Source organism: Octodon degus, unplaced genomic scaffold (genome assembly GCF_000260255.1).
Source record: "Octodon degus isolate 3935 unplaced genomic scaffold, OctDeg1.0 scaffold00015, whole genome shotgun sequence".
In the NCBI taxonomy this organism is placed as follows: domain Eukaryota; kingdom Metazoa; phylum Chordata; class Mammalia; order Rodentia; family Octodontidae; genus Octodon; species Octodon degus.
Window position 1 is genome coordinate 20,570,437 of NW_004524591.1, and position 21,084 is coordinate 20,591,520.

General features: G+C 51.9%; 1 protein-coding gene across 3 annotated transcripts in view; it reads right to left on the reverse strand.

The window, feature by feature from the left end:
- The window catches only part of Crhr2 (corticotropin releasing hormone receptor 2), a 45,051-nt gene that overhangs the window by 18,524 nt on the left and 5,443 nt on the right, over positions 1 to 21,084 (reverse strand). For all 3 annotated transcript variants that reach the window (XR_002820067.1, XM_023709956.1, XM_023709955.1), the window contains exons 2-3: positions 16,234 to 16,327; positions 8,826 to 8,951 (exon numbers count right to left, since the gene is read on the reverse strand). Coding sequence is in view for 2 of the 3 variants with exons in the window: in XM_023709956.1 (XP_023565724.1) it covers positions 8,826 to 8,951; positions 16,234 to 16,327 (220 nt within the window). In the remaining variant the exon portion in view is untranslated. The remainder of the gene's footprint in view (positions 1 to 8,825; positions 8,952 to 16,233; positions 16,328 to 21,084) is intronic.

Sequence of the window (21,084 nt, forward strand, 5' to 3'; positions counted from 1 at the left end):
TATTACCAATAAGATGGGGGGTTCTGGAGAGGAAAGCTCAGCATGCCTCCTTCCCAGGCATGAGACCTCATGGTGACTCTGCCCACAGAGTACATTTGTGGATAAGAGTGGCCTGGGTGGGGAGGCAGCCATGGGGGCCTCTTCTGTCCTTGCATTGACCCTCTAGAGGGCCCAAGGTCTGTGCATTCTGGTACCTCCTTTTCTTTTTCTGGAGTCTGCTCCCTCTGCCCACCCACCCCACAGTCCTCTCTCTGGTCCTCTTGCATGGATCAGCACGATATCCTCCTTTCTTGCCTCTCTGCATCTTCCAATCCCTCAACCATGATTTTTCCTGCTTAAATGTCACTAGTGCTTCTTTATTGTCCTCAAGAATAAAGTCTAACTACCTCATCTTGACACCAAGGCCTGAATGCCTGGCCCCATGTCTACTACTCCACATCCAACGGAGAATTGCACTAACAGGCTTAGAAAACAACACAGACCGACTGCATACTAACCCATCCTTGAAGCATCTTCTTCATACTCATTGCTCACAGATACATTTCTACCTATCTTTTATACCCCAACTCAAATCTCACCTCCTCGGTGGGCCCTGGCCCAGCACCCAAGGTCTGAAGCAATCCCCTTGTTTTTCCTATAAGAACTTCCTTCTTCTATATATTCCCATATTTTAGAATGCAGGCTTTTATACTTCATTGACCTTGAACTATAGGAACACCTTTTGTATCACACTTCCCTTCTTATTTGAATCCAGTTTCATAAAGCAAAATTTATCTTGACAACAGCTCTCGTGTTTTCTTCTCTATGCTGCTTTCTAACACATTCTATTCATTTCATATACAAATGCTGGTCACGACCCACTAACTCGATTTCACAGTCCACTATTATTCTATGATTCATAGTCTGAAATGTCAAAAAGTATGTTAGAGCATTCACCATAATTCACTACGGACTTTATCTATTTGGACCCAATTCTTTCTACTGGACTTGAGCTCCCTGGGGACAGAGAAGTAGCCAGAGACCAGACTGGATCATTGAGTCCTTCCTCAGGAGCTAGGCAGTGGGTCCATGTGGGCTATATCAGACTCATTTAGACCTGCGGAACTCTGGGCAGGAGGGTGTGTGGTGTGGGATGTGAGGATGGGAGGGGCGTCTCTCTGGAGGTGCAGCTCTAGCTGGGGACGAGGCAGTGGAGAACTCAAAGACAGATGTGTTTGTCCTTTGATGGAGCAGTCTGGTGTTGCTAATGAGGGTGCCAAGGCCTCAGGCACAGCTGTGGACAGAAGTGAGCAAGGCCCCCACCCTGTCCCCAGAACCACAGGAGGATGGGCATGGAAAGCCTGAGGGCAGGCGGCCAGGACAGAATTGTGGGACTGAATGCAGTGAGGTAAGTGCCTGTTACCACAGCAACACAGGCGTCCCTGCCGAAGATCGATGCCAATAGTGTGCGGAGTGGCCTGCTGGGGGCATTAGGGTCTGTCTGATGCAGGCAGGGTCTTCTTTTGCAAAGCTCTGTGGTTTAGGAAGACTGATCCCTGTCCCCAGAGTGGCCAGAGTCTGTGGCAAGTTGCTGGAGCACAATTGTTCTCCATTCAGACACCAATGTTTCTGGCTCAGACCGTCATTTGGAGAAGCTCAGATTCTGGCTAAAGATGGGAGCCTGTAATCTAGCCATGATTTCTTCTGTGGCTGACTAGGTAACCATGGGAAGTACTTTCCCTATTGCTCTCAGTTTCCCCTCTAAGAAAAATAATGTAAGTTGGTTCCCAATGGAGCTATTTGCATCATGGGAGTTTACTCCGAATTCACTAAATCCCAAGCCACTGTGACAACTCCCCAAATCCCTACATTACTGGCACCTCCATTTCTGACCATCTTTCTGGCAAGACATGGGGCGTGGGAAATAGATACTCTGAAGGACCATTTCTGATTATAGTTATGGGAGGAAAAGAGAGGTTGGCAAGAGAGAAAGAGTAAGTCAGGCTGTGTTGTTGGTGAGGTGGCAATATAGATTATTGGATATCTGGCAAGAAAATGACAAGAAGATGATTGCAGAGGTGCGGAGCAATTATTTACTGCAGGCATGAGGTCAGAATTTTCAGAACCATGGACAGCAACAGTACTCTGGCTCTAGCGCTCACCATCACCTTGTGGAGAGCTCCTGAAAATTTGCCTCCTACCTGGTGGTCATGTCACTGCTCTGTGGCCAATTCAAAGTCAAACTGATTCATATCTCTCTTAAGACTTGTATCAGCTCCAGTTCCTCCACTGGCTTCCATGATGGCCCCAAGCCTCCCTGAGGGTCCACTTGCCCACTTTCATTTGGCTCACGCTGGGCTGGGATTATTCTCCTGTTGACTCCTATAAAGAAGTCATGTTTTCCCATCCAGCCTGGAGGCTCCCTGGGGTTTGAATTTACCTTCCTCTGCACTACCAGGCTGAGATTTCCTACGAGTTGCTTTCCCTTGTTCTTTCTTAAGCAATGCACACAGCTTAGCACAAATCATCCTCAGGATGGACCAAAGCTGATGTTGTTTAGGTTGCCAAGGGAGTCAATGAGGACAAAATGCTAAGGGCACACCAGGAGGACAGTATACCTCCTTGGGTGCCCAGGCTCTACCAAGCTGCATGGCAAAGCAAAAGCCATCTAACACATGCACAGGAGGCATCTGGGTCTCTCTCACACATCCCACTGCTAGGCCAACCCTGCTGCCAAAACTTCAGCCACTGCAGTCCAACCCATACTGAGAAGAGGATCAGTCTCAAATAAAAAATCCGAGGGCAGCAGCCACAGGTTCCAGGCATCACCGGCAGTTGGGAGGCTGAGTCAAGAGGACTGCGATGAGTTTAAGGCCAGCCCGGGCTACATAGTCAGTTCAAGGCAAGTTTAAACTGCATAGTGCATCCCTGTCTGAAAAACTAACAAAACAACCCCACAGATTTCAGGCGCTGAAATCTTGGTTATTAAAAAAAAGCACATTGGAACAGAGTCAGTGGGCATTAGTCAGAGGGGAAGCTGGGTATGGGTCAGAACAGAGCAATCTGCCCTGAGACATGTTTTCCCTTGGGATGCCCTAAAGTCAGTGTCTCTGGAAGGGAGAAGTTTCTCCCTCTATATTGAATTCTGGCAGATGCAGCTAGCTGTGCCACTTCTGCAGGGTCCTGGCCATGTAGAGTCGAGGTGCTCAGAAGAGAAAGCCTTACCATAAGCCCCCCCACTGCCTGGAGCTGGACTTCTTCAGATCCAGCTGTGTCCTTCTTGTCTGGCTTGTGCTTTGCTTGGAAATCTTTGATCTTGACCTTGAGCCACTCTTCTTCCACTTGTGGGGAAAATCTCGTAGCTAATCTCTTTTCCAGTTTGCCTACCACTGCTTGGACTGGGCTGTGGGCCATGGCTAATTGCTTTTACTCCCATCTAAGAGCCACTGGGGAACTGTGGCTGAGCTGTGGTGGTCCGGAGCATAGTCATGGTGCCAGTGGTGCATTTCTCCTCAGCTGTGGTACATTTCCCTGGGATGACACTCCTCCTCCTTGACCTTGATGTGCTACAAGCTACTTGGGACTGAGGGCATGGCTCTGGACCCACTTTGCACATTTCTGCTTGATAAGATTGCAATGTATTGGTGGTAAGAGTCAGAGAGCTAGGCACGTTTACCCAGTCCCAGCTTGTTCTGTTTTGAGAGCCTGGGAATCTACCACTGCTAACCCAGACAGTGAGTGGTGAAGGCCTCTCAGGTACCATCTGCCTGTGACATGCAGAGTCAGGGAAATTCTGTTTCAGTTTTGCTGTGTTGTGTGGATACTGGCCTTTGGGCTTCAGCTGGCCAGTCTAGGTCTTCAGAAGTGTTTGATTCCCTATTTCCATATGACTTTTCACTCACATTGCCCCTCCAACCTTGAGTAGGCATGATGAAGTAACAGCCCATAGTCACAGGAAAGGATGGAAAATGGAGCCACAGAGGCATGAAGTCATTTAATAGAGACCATGCTGGGTGCTCTGACAAGGGACAGGGGGTAAGTACAATCGAGCTCAATGGGTGGTCACTGCCACCCTAGGAGAGGAGTCTGTCAGAGGAGGTTCCTCTGGCACCCCAGGCTCCAGCCTTACTCTTTCTTGCTGCCCCTAGCAACACTCCATGGGCCTGTCGCCATGACACCAGCTTGCAGAGGGACATAGGGAGAAAGGGAGCAGAGGATCTTCGGGGCAGAGGCTGCCCTGGAACAGAGCAATGGAGCTCTTGACATGACAGCTAGCCAACCTAGCCCAGGATGGGATGGCCATCCTCAGCATGGGTGGGGCCTTTGCATACCCATGGTCATTCCTCAACTCCCAGGTCACCTCAACTCCCTCCACTCCTGTCTCCTTGTACACAATTCCCTAGCTGCTTACAGGGAGCCCTCAAGCAGTGCCATCTTCCCAACTTGCCATTGCCCATGAGATCAGTATATTCTCTCTCTTTTTCATATATGAAAGAAACCTTGGAAGTCCAGCCCAGCCCTCTAGGAAACCTCCCAAGAGTGCCCCAGTGCCCATCAAGCCTTCTTTCCAGTCTTTGACTTTGGGTTGTGCAAGTCCTGGTCAGGGAAGGGTCCTAACGTTCTTGTCGCCTTGGCCTCTTTGGGGTTCCAGAGATTCCTGCCTAAGCAGGCAGGCTCAATGGGAGGTCCCTCTGGCTGGGGCCCACGCAGCAGGTGGGTTTCCATTTTAACACAACCAAGTCCTTGACATGTCTCCAGAATGGGGTGAGGCTAGGTGAGTGGCCTCTCTTCCCCTGTTCCGGCACATGTGCAGTGCAGGTGGGCACAGCTGATCCCTGCAGGCCATGGAGCTAGACTGAGGTCACAAAGGCCTGGCTACACCAAGGTTCCCGTCAAGATTCTGTGGGAGGAAAGTGGGCCATGTCCTGGAGGGAGGGGGCCAGGTCTTCCTCTGTGGCCTCAGATACCATGGACACAGGCAAGAGGAGGTGCCAGGAGGGCAGACAGAATAGGGAAGCAGCAGGGAGAGACAGCAGTTTAGGCAAGGGAGAGAGTGGGGAGGAGGGATGAAGTCCCGGGAGAAGGGACGGGGAATAAGAATGGGAAGAGGGAGGGAGAGATGGAAGATGGAGAGGGAGAGGGAGGGGGAGGGAAAAAGACAGAGAAAGACACAGAGACACAGAAAACAAGAGAAACAGGGAGAAGGTACATTCAGAAACAGAGACAGGAAAGACATACAGACCACACATTGAGATGTAGAGATAGAGAGGCATGCAGAGGAAGCTCTGAGGATTTATGAAATGGGGAGATGGAAGGAAGATGAGACTGTAGTGTCTCCTGCTCTAAGAATCTCCTGCTGGGCTAACCCACTTCTCTATTCCCTGCAGATGGCAACTGAGGCCACAAAGGGATGCAACTCATCCTACGACACTGAGGATTGTCCTTGGTTTCCCAAAGACAGTTTGATTTGAACCTGGGCTCTGGGGGCCCTGGGAAGAGGTAGAGGGCAGTTCCCACCCTAGATTTAAAATGCCAGATCCTGCATTCCAGGGCTGCCTTATAAAGCCAGTATGTGGACCCCCCTCCATCGAAGCCCCATCATGTGTACTGCCAGAGGGAAGTGTGAACTGGTGTCCATAGAACGGAGTCAGAGAAGGCTTTTCCAGCTCTTCAAGCCCCAGGGCAGACATGGCAGCAGGGCTGTGGCCCTGCTGGTGGTGAGCAGGGTTGGTGGCTCTTGAAGGGAGGGCAAGGTTCCCTCATGTGCCAGCTTTGCCCTAGGTTCTTGGCTGGGGACTCCAAGTGTGGCCTTTCAGTGAACTCAATGGTTCTACAAGCTCCCCAGTAAATATTTTTTTGACAAAGTCCTTCTCCACTCACCTGGCAGAGCTACTTCCTAACAAGCTGCGGAGCCTGGCTTTGGATCCTTGTTCAGTTATGAGCAAAGTCCCTTAATTTCCCATTGTCTCAGGTTCCCCATGTGTGGTGTGAGGACCATCAGCAAGTCCCTGACTTATGGACACTTGAGTGGTGAATTTGCATGGATACGAGGGGACTAGTGTTATATAGATTTGAAAAAAATCACAAAAGTAGTTCACATGTCTATAGGACAGTGTCACAGTCGGGCTGCCTTGTGCTTACTGTACCGTGCACAGTATATAGTAGCACAGCCCTCAGTCAGAGCCCAGCATGCAGAAGCAAGAGGAAAAGCAGAGGTGATGTGGAGTTTTGGTGTCCTGATGTTTTTACATTGTAATTTGTGTCAAAGGTGTATAACACTCACTTTGTCAGACATAGAAATGAATCTGGCTTATGGACGTTCTCCTGGAAAGGAACTCATTCATAAGTTGGGGGCTTACTGTACTAAGTCTTCGTTAGCAGGTGGGTATAAGAATTACATGAGTTAGATGACTACAGACACAGTCAGGCCTGGGCTGATGCTGGCGGCAGCACTGGAGGGGACACACAGACACTGACCTGGTTCTGCGTGACACGTGTGTGTGACCTTGCACAAGCCCCTTCCCTCCCCTGGTTGCAGCTGCATCTGAAAATCATCCCTGGCTGAGGCCAGTGAAGGTTCTGACCTGCCGTCCCAAACTCACTCCCACACGACCTGAAGCCAGAGACTTGCCAGGTGCCTTCCCTCCCCTCACAGGGGTCCCCCAGGCTTTCCCACCCAGCACAGCTTCCCGGGCACTCCTGCCCTGCTGTCCCTCCAGCTCCTCCAAGTCAGCACAACCCACACTGTGTTCAGTATCTCCCTGTGCACCTGTGTTGCCCCTGACACCCCCATGCTTCCTTGTCAATTCCAGTGCCCAAAGTCCCTTGCAGTGGTGCCCTCTTTTTTGCCCACAGCTCTGCTCCACCTCAGGGAAGCTTCAGCCACTGCCTTACCAGCTCTCTCCCACAGACCTGAGGTCCTCTGCCCACAGGCTCACCCCAGGCTATCATTCCTGTAGACGGTGCTGCCCCATGATAAGAGTGAGGCTGTGGGTCCCCTGGCCATGCTGGGTCAGAGGAGCTGGTTAGAATCTTGAGCAAGTTAGGTCCTGATGCTGAGCCTCCTCATTTTTGTCTGCAATGTGGGAATGAAAGCCATGTGTCCCTGGAGCGTGTTTTCTCTTGACACATGTGTCAGCCTTGCACAAATCCCTTCCCCTCCCCTGGCTGCAGCTGTACCTGAAAACTGTCCCTGGCTGAAACCACTGACGGTTTTGACCTGCCCTCCCAACCTCACTCCCACATGACCTGAGGCCAGGGACCTGCCTAGCCTGCACAGTAGGTGTTCAATAAATTGGCCAAACAATAGTGTGCTCAGCTCTGCTCTGAAGAAGGGACCCAGGCCATACCCTTCTCCAGAGGGACTCCCTTTTCCAGGCAGGGCTCCAGCTGGGGTGGGGCTCTTTTAGACTCCAGGATATGAATTAAGAAGGTTCATTACCCCACTTGCCCTGACAGGGCCTAATCTCATCTCCACTGCCCCACTCCAGAAAGCTCACAGACTACAGAAATAGAGTTTTATAATGTTGGGAGTCAGGGAGAACAACTTGCTCACACCCCTCCTGGGTGCAGGATGTCAGTTCCTTCCAGGGAGATCTGCTGTTATTCATGGACAGGAAGCATGTTCTGGTGATGCCAAAACCTTCCTCAGCACTGTGCCTCCCTCTGCCAGCCCCTTCTGTGAGGAGCACCGAGCCCTGGATTCCTCAGAGCATGCTGCTCCCTGGGCTGCCAGAGCCCTCAGCTGGTGTGGCCAGGGGAGTGCAGCTCCACTGGGAATCAGGCGCTGCCACCTTGCCTTCTATTCATCACTCAGCACGGAGACCAGGCCACAACTTTGGAGAGCAGGACAGGCACGTGAGCACGCACATGTGTATGTGTGAGGCGGAAAGGCTCACAAGGAAGAGGACTTTGTGATGCCCAGGCATGGTCTCAGGGTTGCTTTACTGTGGGGAAGGGCTGCATACAGGAGAGTGGTGTTCGGGCAGGCCAGGGATGGCTACACCCAGGCATCAGACAGACCTCATGCCCGGCTCTTCTCAGACCTTTCACCCGGTACAGACAACACGCACACATCCCCCACCCCTCCTCCAGAACCGGCCTCAACTGAACATCCCAGATGGAGGCTGGGTACCTCCAGGTACCCATGTGCTGACCTCCTCGCCACAGTCAGGCCAACATGGGATTTGCTAGGAAGAAGGAGTGTGAGATTGTTCTCCCTTGGTGAGGGGGCGCAATGGTCTCAATTCAGACCCACACATGGCCTGGGGCTGCCCAGCAGTGATGCTGTCCACTCTCCTGACTCACCACTCACAAGGCCAGGCTTGGATATCGGGTTAGGAAATAGATGACACCCATGCCCTGCGGCTCCCCAGTGGCTATGGTCTGCATGTTCACCCCATCTTTCCAGTCTCTAGCCTTCCTTCCTTCCTCTCCAATAGTAAAGAACCTGATCATGGCCCACACCCTGTGGGCACAGGGTTGCAGACAGTGCTGCCTCTCCTCTAGGGTGGGTAAGCACTGCCTAAACAGAGATGGCACCCTCAAGGGGGAACTTGGGGCGCTGAAGCAACAGCGGAGGAGAGAAGGTGGACCCTAAAAGAAGTGTTTTCTTTTTCCCACGGAGCGCAGGAATTGTGGGCAAATCCTCCCTTTCTGAGGTTAAAAGCTCTGCGGGGTTGGGACAGAAGGTGCGCCCCAACATTTAAGGAGTCCTCAGGGCCAGTGATACAGGTACCGCAGCCCTTAGTGGGTCTCCAACACAGGGTCCAGAAACAACCCAACCCCGGAACAGCCTTCCTGGGGGCCTGGGTACAGTCCGTAGCCGAGGGTCGAAGGGCACTTACGGGTCGTGTTGTACTTGATGCCGTTGAAGTATTCGGGGCACGGCCTCTCCACTAGGGCTCCTGCTGCACTCCGGGGCCAGCATGTCCCGATCTGGTCCAAGGTTGTGTTGCAGTAGGAGTAGAGACCTGACGATGGAAGAGAGCAGGCAGAGCTCAGAAGAGTGCCCGGGAATGTCTGGGCACTCGGGGCTCCGGGCGCGGGGAGCGCGGGACCAGGCGCGCACTGAGCGCGCCGAGGAAGGAGTCCGCAGTGCCTGGGTCCACTCTTCTCGCGCCTACCCTCGGCGTCCAGGGGTGGCCCCCAGCCGTCTAAGAGCATCTCTTCGGCCAGCGCTAGGCTGCAGTTGGCCTCCAGCAGGCTGTGGAGAAGTGCCGCGTCCATTGCGCCCCGGAGCCGAGCGCGCAGAGGGAGTGGGAGGGCGCGCCGGCGAGGCTGCGAGGAAGTGGGTGCGAGGGGGAGCAGCCGAGAGGGCGCGGGTTCTCTACCCTGCTCGCCTTGCCCGGACCTTCCAGGCAGCCTCCTCAGGGTGCCGCGCCCCACCGCCAGGAGCCGCCAACCTGGACCTTCCGGAGAGCTGCGGCGGAGCCGAGCGCACAGAGCAGTGAGTCCACCCGCTCCGCCTCGGCCAATGGCGGCGCCCGGAGGCGGGGCCGGGTAGCTCTCTTCCCCGGCTCAGCCTCTAGCCCCCAGCCCCACTGGACGGCCTGGAGTTCTTTCACTCAGGACCCGCTCTCTTCTACTAGCAAAGTCTGAAGGGGAGTGACTGGGCCACGGGTTTGGGCAGGGGTTATTCGGGAGTGCCCCGTCGAGGACCGAGGACCGGAGGCTCCAGGACGCCAGGGCCAGCAAAGAGCTGCCGCACTAGTAACTCTCCTGCAGCTGCCCACACCAGGATCGCTACTAGCCAAAGTTGGGCTGCTCTGCCCAGGCCTGTATCTTCCCCGAGTGAGAAAGGGCACGCAAAGAGGCGGGGTCGTACGGGTGAGGTGCACATTCACACCCTGGAAAGGTCCTTGTCGTCTCTGGAGAGGAAATGGATTGGGGTCCCTCCAGGGAGACAGGAAGGTCACCCAAGAGTCCGGTGAGATCAGGTGGCCTCGAAGGGTAACTGTCTGCGTAGGCTTTGAGAGCTGGGATGGAGACGTGCTTCCCCCCTGGCTTTCAACCTGGGGAGGAGGGATTGGAGAGCCCAGTGGGTGGGCGGGAGAGCCCCTGTTCCAGGAGAGCCAGGGACAGCAGCAAATCTTCCATTTGGGGACTGAGGGATCAGTGCTGCCATTTAATGAGCTGGGGCATTCTAAGGGGAGGACTTGGCTATAATTAACTGAAAGACTGCGCACGCCCATCTCTATGCCTGGGGAACAGAGATCAAGTGAGAAGTGGGGAGGTGTCTGACTGTCTTTCTCCTGGCTTGGGCTCCTGTCTGGCTTCCTTATCAGGAGAAGGAAAGACATCAAACCCCTTTGTGGGGATGGGGAATTAAAATCCTTTATGGGGGATTTGCCCCAACCTCCCAGGTGCTTGCTTGGTACTGTGCTTCGTTGGGCCTGTACAGTCAGAGTGCTGGGGGTGGGGCTACCAACCATGCCCACCGCACGGACTCAGTCTCAGGATAGTGCCCCAGTGGGCGGTGTTCCACTCCCTCTGATCCTGGCGCTGACTCTTTTTCCTGGCATGATGCCTTAGGCAGGGGTCCCGCCGTGTCCTCTGGAGTTTTCTCTATCAGTGAAATGTTCTCTGAGGCCCTTTTCAGCCCTGAGTCTCTGCTTCTGCAGACTCTCTGTTCTGTCTCTGTCTTTCTATCTCTCTCTCACTCTGTGTGTGTGTGTGTGTGTGTGTGTGTGTGTGTGTGTGTGTGTGTGTACACCTGTATATGTGTCTTGTGTTTCTATCTTTAAGGATAGGAGAGGTAGGGTTCAGTTCCACTTGTTGTCCCTGACCCACGTCTTCACTGGGAACCTGTGAAAGCACCCCAAAACAACCCGGCCCCTGAGCAGAGAGAGATGGAAAGCAGGCCAGCTCCCTTTACTTGTTCATCTCACCAACCGCAAGTTAACTCTGCTGTCACTGCCCAGGCAGAGCAAGCAGGAGCAAGCAGTGGGGCCAAGTCAAAGCCCTGGAATCTCTCTATAGTCTGCCAACTGGCAAGGATAAGATGCCCAGCATCCAGCCAGGTCTGTCCTCTTCCTCTTGAATGGACAATTAGGGGCCTGCCTTAGTGCTGGGAAGCTACAGAGGCAAAGGTCCCATGGTGTCTACAAGAAGCAGTGACAGGAGCAGGGCAGGCTGGGTTGGATCCTAACCCCACCCTGAGAGCCAATCCTGACCTCAGCTAGGCAGAGGCCTGTTCCCAGCCTCCAGACTGAGCCATCCAGGGATCCACAGAGAACAGTGTGCCACTGCCTTAACTCTGGTCACTGGGAAAATCTCCTTCATGCACACAGGAAGGCCTTCCACATGCCACAGCATGGGTAAGGAGGGCACTGCACTATGCTTCGGTGACCGATCTGTACTCTGGTTATCACAGAGGGGAAATTGGAAAAGGTAGAAGTTTTGGAACAAATTAATTTTGTATTTCTCTTTTGTGTTTGCAAATAAAAAAATGAGGAAAAAATTGGAGACACTTTTCTCAATTAGACTAAATATAACTACAAGAAGACAAAATCTGGGGTCAGGGAGATAGCTTGGTGAAATAAGCAAATGCCTGGCAAACTCAAGGGCCTGAGTTCAATCCTTGCTTCTGCCAAGAAGAAAGAAAGAAAGAAAGAAAGAAAGAAAGAAAGAAAGAAAGAAAGAAAGAAAGAAAGAAAGAAAGAAAATCTGGGGTGTTTTGCTTATTAAAGAAACAAGGGTAGATGGGAGACCCCTAGGGTGCAGGAGGATTCTGAGGCCACAGGCCAGCCTGATTGTGGGCCCAGCCAGGCATGGGCTGGGGAGCATTTGAGAAGTCCTTGAGTCCTCAGGTAGGTGGGGACAAGGACATGTGGCAAGTAAGTTCAGGGGAGCGTGGCAGAAGGAGCACTGTGTGAGCAGCCTAGGATGAGGCTGCTGCTTAGGTGCCCTGTGCTCCTTCTTGGCCCCCTGCTGCCAGCTACATTGGCTGCAGGAAGTTCCAGGACAGCTTTCTGTGTATGCATAGTGTCAAGTACTCATTACAAGAAAAGCACAGCAGAATCCCACATGGTGCCACTGTCCCACACCCTGACCATGTTCAGCCCCCACCCTGCGAGTGTCATCTGGAAAGCAAAACTCATGGGGACAGCATGTGCCTTGGAGCCTCTGAGGAGCGCTCCTCTGAGAAGCTACACAGACAGCCTTCTGTGCTCACAACTGGGACCCAGTTGTGGGGTTTCCTGGGAGGGGCCATGGGTACAAGTGACTCAGGAGGACCTTGAAGGTACCTGCTCTTCACTGCACACTTCAGGCTGTGCTCCAGGTCAGACACTCTCTTGGGACCAAGGCAGTGGCATGATGTCTTCATGTTTGGCCATGGGGCCAGATCATGAAAAGCCCTTGGTGACCATCAAATTCCACAGTTTCCATTTACAGTTGGGTAGCAGAATGCTCAGGAAAAGGAATCTCCCTCTCCTACCCTACCAGACCTCTCTCATATCTGCAGCAGCCTGGGTGGGCTCTGTCTCTCACACACAGGACAGATAAGGAGATTTTATACAATTCAATTGTTATTTTTCCTATAAAGACACTTCCTATAAAGATGGAGTTGATGTCTTTGGTCTTGTAAAGAAGATTCTTAAAGATCACCTATCCTTCATCCTCCACCTCCTGCTAAATTTAAGGTGCCCTTTGGAACATCTTGCCCTTCCCTGGGGCCATATTATGCCTCTATACCTCTGCACCTCTGCAGTGCAGGGCCCTTGGCTTCTATGGCCTTCCAGCTCCACACTCCAGTTAGTCCAGTTCAATCCCACTCATCCACCAGCCATGCCCTCACTGCCTGCATCCTGTCTGGGTTGGGTGGTTGGCCCTGCAGCCTCAACTGGCCCATGCCACTTTAGTTGCTGGATTTTCCATTATCTTCTTGCTGATGTGTGGCTCCTTAATGACAGGGCCAGTCCTATTCTGTCATTGGCCCCAGAAGCCATCCAAGTACTCCAGCATTAGGTTCAGTGATCACACAGAAAGAACAAATGCCTTGGTACAGAGCTGGGTGAATGCAAGGTCCTGTCTCCCAGTCAGGGCAATCTCCATTTCTCTCTCTCTCTCTCTCTCTCTCTCTCTCTCTCTCTCTCTCTCTCTCTCTTTCTCTCTCTCTCTGTGTTGGATTCAGGAGTTATTGCTTCCTTTCCTTTTTGTTTTATTTTGCAGTGCTGGGGATGGATCCCAGGCCCTCATACATGGCAGGCAAGTACTCTGTTACTGAGCTGCATCCCCAGTCCAGGAAATTATCTCAGGAGATCCTTGGATCCATTCAGAGCCTTACTGTCTATGAACAGAATAATAATACGTCACATAGTATACATACTATTATTTTTCAAATATATGTATATGCCTCTGTGATGAATAAGTTAGAACTCACCCATTAAAATTCTGCCTGAAGTCCTACTCATTCTTGAGATTATGTGCATTTTTTCACTTATCTGGACCTTGGGGACATATAGTTGGATTACTCATAGTCTCTTATTCATGCACCCTTGCCACCATTAGCCCACACATGGCCTACATTGATTTTATTTTGGTCTTTCCTTTTATGAATGTTTGTATGTGGTAGCATTGGAACGAGCATATTGCCCAACCTGAAACTCAGTCATTACCACTCACTTATATGTGTATCCACTTCTTCCCCAGAGCGAACATCCATTTGCATGTTGCCCTTCTCATGTTCTTGCTCCCATTTGTTACAGATTTCTCCCAGGTACACATGTCTCAACAGCGCAGTGACTTCCCTGCCTTTGAACTTGGTGCTAGTCATTATGCTTTCTCTCAGTCAGTGTCCACTAGGGGATGACTATCATGAGGTGACTTGAGAAGTGATTTCTGAGGCCTGACAGGCATCCACCTCAGGGGCACAGCTTAAGAAGGATGACGTGTACCCACAGTGGCTGCTAGGCAGTGCCACTAGCGTCACTAGCAGTCTGGTAGATGAATATTTAATGATTTGGGGGAAATGTTCACTCTGACTTATTAGAGAAGAAGGTATGTTATAAGTCTACGGACACTGCATCTTTCTGGTTTTATTAAAAAAATATAAATAAACCCCAAATCAAGCAAAAGACAATCTGAAAACAGGCGTAGTGGCAAACACTCATGATCACAGATTTCTGGGAGACTGAGGCAGAAGGATTGAAAGTTCAAGGCCAGCCTGGACAACTTGGTGACTTAGTAAGACCTTCCATCAAAATAAAAAAAGGCTGGGGGTGTAGCACAGTGTGAAGACCATGGCTGGTTCAAGCCCTAGAACTCCATTGGTGGGGAGGCGACCTGAGGGTGTACAGATTCATAAACTTCTTGCTGAAGTGAGATGTGATAAAAATCCTGGCTTGTGAGGTAATGAGCATTGATTGATTCTTTGATTTAGAGGTTCCCCCCCCCAATTTTATGTACATAATATGGATGTCTTTTGTCAGTAGATGAAGGATGTCAGAAGACAAGCAGGGGAGGCCTGGGGTGGCAGAGGTGCTGACTCTAATCAGGGCAACAGAGGAGGGCCTGGGCCACCTGCTTGAGGGGAGGGCGCAGGTAGGGAGAAGGAGGTGGGTCTGCCTAGAACAGCGTGGCCTGAGGGCAGTCTGGTGTGGGAATGTCAGCACCTCCTCGAAGTGAGGGGTCTCTGTTTCCTGCCTAGTGGCTGCTGGACATGGCCATGCTTGGTGTCCCCTCAGTCTCTCATTTAACCTTCACATTAAGTCTCTGGAGGTAGACTTGGACCTGACTTCCAACAAATAAGGAGATGGAGGCTCAAGTCCCATTATGGGTTACATTGTGTCACTCCAAATTCATGGGCTGAAGTCCTAACTTCTAGTACCTCAGGATGTGGCCCTGGTGGGCCCCAGTCCAATATAACTTGTGTCCTTAAAAGAAGAGAAGACTGGGGACTGATGGGCACAGACAGGAGGACACATGAAGACAGAGAAAATGGCTATCTGCGAACCAGGGAGTAAAGGCTCATAGGAGAGCAACCCTGCCAACTCCCTGGTCTTGAGCTTAGCTTTCCAACTGTGCAAGAACACATTCCTGTTGACCAGTTATTTGGTTATAGAAGCCCTTGGAAACCAAGGCAGGGGACTTATCCAGGGTCACACAAGAGCTGTGATCAGACTGACGGCAGGGACACCTGAGCTCTTAACGGGCCCACTGTGTGGGGCCCAGGCAGAAAGATGCTCCTCTATGACCCCTGCCTCAGGCTGCCTTTGTTTGTCGGGCCCCAGGCCTGGCTGCCATCTTTGTCTCCCTGAGTCTTGATGGCTGCTCTAAGACCCAAGAACATTCATGACTCTCCCACCCTCCTCTTTGCTCTCAGCTTCTAGTGGACCTTAAACAACTCTCCCCAGAGCCACGTGCCCAGATCCCTCCTCAGTCCTTCAGGGCTGCCCTGACTCTGGGAACCAGCCAGGTGAAAACTCAGGCTTCAGAACTGAGGACCTAACTATATTGCCTTGTATGTCCTTACCAGCATGTTAGTATGGCTTGTGTCCAGATGTCCCCCACAGCCTCATGCAAAAATAAGAGACCCAAAAAAAGCCTCATGCAGTTAGTTATAGGTGGGTGTTGTCAGAGGTGGCTGAGTCTAGACTGTGTGAGGGATTTGGGGTGCAATGCTGGGATGAAGGGTGCTAGCCTTAAGGGTGGGTGGTGACTGAAACAGTCTGCTGGTGGATTTGGCACAACCTTAATCCCAGTAGCCTGGACAGACAATAAAAGGGGCAGAAAAAGCTGCCAAGGACTCTTGCTTGCTCTGCCACTTCTGCCTGCCATGAACTGCTTCTCTTCTCTGATGCTCCTCTGTGACACTCTCCTGCCTTGGAGCCAGCAGATTGCAGACAGAAACCTTTACAAACTAAGTAAACCTTTCCTCCTCTAACTTTGGGTTATTTTGCCTCAGCAATAATAACTAAGATACGGGGTGACACCTGTAGTCACGGCAACTAGAGATGGTTTCACACCTTCCAGTGCTCACCTGCCATCCGAGTTCGAGAGTAGAGGGGTCACTCCTCTGCCTCCGAATGCCTATCCAGCCTTGAGTGTGCATGGGAGGCTGGGAGTAAGAAGAGGGCTCCCTGCCAAACCTTCTGGCACTGCTGAAGAACTCTGGGTCCCCAAGTAGACCCTAGCAAGGAGAATTTGGCCCAGGACTGACAGCCAGTGCTCTCTGTATCACCCCACTCACTCTCCTCCCCAGGCTGTATGCCCCTTATCCCCAGGGTGGGCCGGAGGTGGGGGTGTGCATACCTGAGGGGTCAGCCAGGGACACCATGGTGAGGCAGTGCTGTTCCAGCAGGGGCCACAGGGGCTGTTCTTTGGGCACCTGGCTCAGCCTGGCCACCTAGGGAAAGCAAGGACAGGGTGGGTCAGAGGCCAGGCTTAGCAGCCGTGGGTAGCACATGCGTGCCCCAAGCCTGTTGTGTCACTTGACATTGAGTCCTCTCACCTCTTCTGACTTATGAGAAACTGAGGCAAGGCCACATGGCACAGCAGTGGTCTGGCTTAGCCTGAAGCCCTGAGGAGGCCACATGACCTCATGCAGTGGTGCCTCCCAGGCAGGACTTTGGCTCTGTCCCTCACCCCTAAAGCTGTCTTTTCCTCTACAGGATGTGACATGTCCTTGGGATAGTGCCCATGTCCTGTTAGCAGAGCTGGGTGGGGCTGTCTCCTAGCTGTTCATCCCTGGGGATGTGTCTGTGGAACACAACCGTGTGTCAGGCCCTGGCTAGGGGACCTGTGAGTACCCTCAGGCCAGGTAGCTATCCCTTAGACTTATCAGGAGCGGAAGGGAGGACAGCAGCAGGTGACTTCAGTTAGCTTTCCTTCATGCGGATAAACACAAGAGACATCTTACAGGACCTGGGAAGGCTGGAAAACTTTCCTGGAAGAGAGGGAACTTCAGGGGCCACCAGAACAATGGGTAGTGGGAAGCGAGGGGTAGTGCACTCGTTCCAGGGTCTGCTGGGAGCCCCTTGGGCATCAGTCCACCATCTTCTGGGATGAGCTGGATTGGGATTAGAGGGATGTGCTGGGCCAACTTTGCATCTTTGATTCCAGCTGCTTCTCTAAAGGCAGTTGCCATATTTGTGGTCCCACTGCCCAGGTGATTTTCTGCTTAGCACTGGCTTTGGTTAAGGGTACCTTTCCCAGAACTCTGGTGACGTGGGCTGTCCTCACCACAGACACATGGTCTCAGACTATAGCCAGATCTTCTAACAGGGGTGACACAAGGTCACCAGGCTAAGCATCCGTGAGTGCTGCATGGGCTGGGTGACAGAGACAAGCATACTAGAGGGGACAACTTTTAGATCCTAGCTCTGGCTCCTGTAACTCCTTGCTCTGCCGACCTGAGAAGTTGGCACAATCAGAGATCTTCATTCTCTTCCAGAGAACATGTGTGGCTTTGACTCACACCAGCAAATGTCTATCTCAGGTGGAGCCCCTGGTGGCTTAGAGATGGTTGAGCAGCAAGGAGAGGAGGTGGGGCTCACACAGTCCCACTCCAAGGCTTGCAAATCGAGCTCTCAGAGGGGGTCGCATACAGACATCGTGCCTGTGGGGTCCTGGAGGTGCTGCATCTCAGCTGTGCAGCCTTGGCAAAGCAAGTTCACCTCTCTGGGCCTTAGTCTTTTCATCTTTAAAACAGGGATAAGGGCCGGGGATGTGGCTCAGCAGCATGTGTGCCTGCCGGGCAAGTGCATGGTCCCAAGTTCAATCCCCATAACAAAAAAACAAAAAGCAAACAAACAAACAAAAAAAACCCCACTAAAACAGCAATAGTACCAGCACTGTAGAACTTGTGAGTATGTTTAATGTCTATATGTCAAGAGCCTGGTACATAGCAGTCATGAGCCGGATGAAGGCTCTTGCCAAGGACTTCAGGGGGATTTCACTGGAGAACCCAGGGCTGGGGCACCTGAAGGCTCCACTAAAGTGCTTCTCTGGAAAGGCCCCCTCCCTCACCTACTCTCCAGCAGTGTGGCCCCCTCGACTCCCAGGTCTCCTCCTGTGGACACTGGCATTCTGAGGACACAGCCTGCACCTGTCTGAGCTCAGCCCATGCCATTGCAGTGAACTCTTGTGGAGGACCTGAGGGCTCTCGGTTGGATCTCAGAGCTGCGTCCATAGGTGGGGTGGTGGGAGAGTGGGGAAAGCCACCCCAAGGCAAAGCAGAGTGAGCAAAGGCTGGAGCCAAGAGGGCACAGGGTCTGTGTGGGGGCAGCTGCATCTGGCTTGGGGGTACCATTAGGGCAGCAGTGGGTGAGCAGGAAGAGGATGCCTCTATTATGTGGGATCAAAGGCTATTATGTGCTGCATCTGGCTCCAAATGCTTTGCATGAGAACGTTCATCTAGGACAGGGGAGCTAGCTCAGCAGCTCAGTTGCCTGCCTGGCAAGTGCAGGATTCTGAGTTCCTGAGTTGGATCACCAGTACCAAAAAAAGACAGTTCATCTAGTCACCTCCCAAGGCCACACAGCGGGTAAGGGACAGAGGCAGAATTCATGCCCATACAGTCAGGTATAACACAGATTGGAAGAGGTGGTCCTGGGCAAGGAAGTGAAGGGCTGTGTCTATGGAGGCTGCAGTATCCTGCTATGGTTCAGTTAAATGTCCCCCGAGGCCCACATGTCAAAGCTTTGTCCCCATCTTGTGTTGCTACCAGGAAGGGGGGGAAACTTTAGGAGGTGGAGTTTAATGGAGGAAATTGTGTCACTGGAGGCGTGTGTTTGCAGGGAACCCCGGGCTCCTCCTTGTCTCTTCTACCACCTAGCTGCATTGAGGCAAGCAGTTTCCTCTGCCTTAGGTTTCCACCATGGTTTTTCTGCTTCTCCGCAGGCAATGGAGCTGACAACTGTGGAGCAAGCCCTTGGAGACCATGAGCCATAGTAAACCTTCTTTCCTTATAAGATTTGTGTTGGTGTCAGGTATTTTGTCACAGTGATGGAAAGTTGACTAACAGAACCAGAACCCCAAATGGGTGGCTGTAAAAGCCACAGTAGCAGGAAGCCCTTCTCCATGCATGGAGGAGCAGGGCTGGGGAGCTTGAGAGCTAGGTCCAAGCAGATCCAGTCAGCTGGACAGTGAGATGAGAGATTCAGTCTGTAACCTCAGAGTCCCTGAAAAACCCTTCGTACTCTGGGGATTTAAGAAGAAATATATTGGCCTTAGTCTCCAGTTCCTGACACAGGGCTTCTGAAACCTTTGTAATTTCCTGAGTGAGAGTAGCGTCTTTCTCTTAATGAGGCAACTCTGGGTGAGCTTCTGGATGGGGGTGTCACTGAGAGACCAGACTGTGATTGTAAGTTCGGAGCTTTCAGTCCCTGCCCCTGAGGAAGGGAGAGTGGCTACAGAGATAGAGTTATCCACTATGCTATGGAACGGAGCCTCCATGAAATTCCTAAGAGATGGGATTTGGGAGACCCCAGATCGGGAAACACATGGAGGTGCAGGGAGGATGGTAGCCAGAGGAGGCGTGGCAGTGTGGCCTTCCCATGCTGTGTCCTGTGCATCTTGTCACCTGTGTCCTTTGTCATATCTTTTATAATATACCAGTAAGTGTAGTTATAAATGATTCCCTGAGCTCTGTGTACTGCTCTAACTCATTTTTAGACCCAAAGAGGGGTTGTGGTAAAATAGAATAGATATCCTCATGGGACCTAAGGCATAAATGGTCATGCCCTGTTACCCACCAAAGATGGACTCACCCCCTTTCCTCTGTCCTCCCTTTATAGAAATGCATGAAATGTGCCCTCACCAAGCCTGGGCCCCTCTGAGGTCCTTAGCAAGCTGCAGAGGAGACCATACTGCCAGTTGTCTTGTGTGCTGGGGATTATGCTAAGGGCCTTAGTCATTTACTGGGGAAGTTTTTTATGGACAGGAAATGGAAGTTCTGAGAGGGTGAGCAATACAAGTGAGATGGCCCCAAGCCAAAACTTCTTGAGCAACACTTCTTTTTGGATTTTGGAATTTTTTAGAGAGATATCCAACCAGTAAAGTCAAGGCAAACGTTCCAAAATCCATTATAACTCTATAACCTGAAACACTTTTGGTCCCGAGCATTTCAGAGAGGGAATACTTGGCTTGTACATCCAATGCCTTGGGGTCTGACCTTTTGAGCACCTTGTGTCCCTCTGGAAATCCCAGGAGCCCACCAGCCTTCTTTCCTGAGCCAGGTGTCCTGTACCAGGCAGGAGTGCCAGGCTATCTATAAGGGTGAGAATGGCTATGGATCCATAGCTTACACTAGGGGGAACTCCTGTAAGACGTGAAGCAGTTCTGCTGGCCCAATGGGAAGTTATCCCCCAGCCCACACCCAAGGAACCCTAAAAGCTAATCCTGTTCTTTTGTCACCAGGACCCTCTGATCCTCTCCATCAGAACTGTGTTCCCTTAGCTCCTCAAGCCAAAGTCCCTTCTGTGTTTTCTCTTATTCAGACCACCTAATAGATCTGCCTGTGCCTCCCACCAGTGTGTCCTGAAATTCCCTTCTGTAACAGGAGTTGACAAACCTACTTCATGGTGTGGGAGGGCGAGCTGAGCCCCTGGTCTTCACTTTGGGGACCTCCTTGGGCTCTCTCCAGTGACAGGACAATTCCATGATTTCCATCTGAATTGAGCAAAAGAACCTTGGGCTGGTTGGTGATGGTGGGAAGCTGTGATTTGTAGTTGTTCTGTTAGTCAAAAGTATGGAAGCTGGGACTGAGAAGGGTATGGCCTTGCCAGACGGGGCCCTCACCTGTGGGCTTTAGGCATCCTCCACATAGACAGTGTCAGCTGGTGTCCCCAAGGAATTGAAAAACGGCTTGGTATGGAAGAAACCTCACTTTTGATGTCAGAATGTGTGAATGAAGAGAAAAAGAGTTTTCCTTGTACCAGTTCTGATGAGAACATTTTGGACATTGAAGGGATTGGCTCTGGCTGAGGTAGGAGCAGAGAGCTGCCCTCTATCTCCATCCCTACTTGACAAAGCTGACCATATCCCAGAGTCCACATCTGTGTCTCCAATTCCCAGCCCAGAGCCTGGCCTACAGCAGGAACTCAACAAACAACTGCTGACTGACTGACTGGCTGGCTGACTGACTGACTGACTGACTGACTG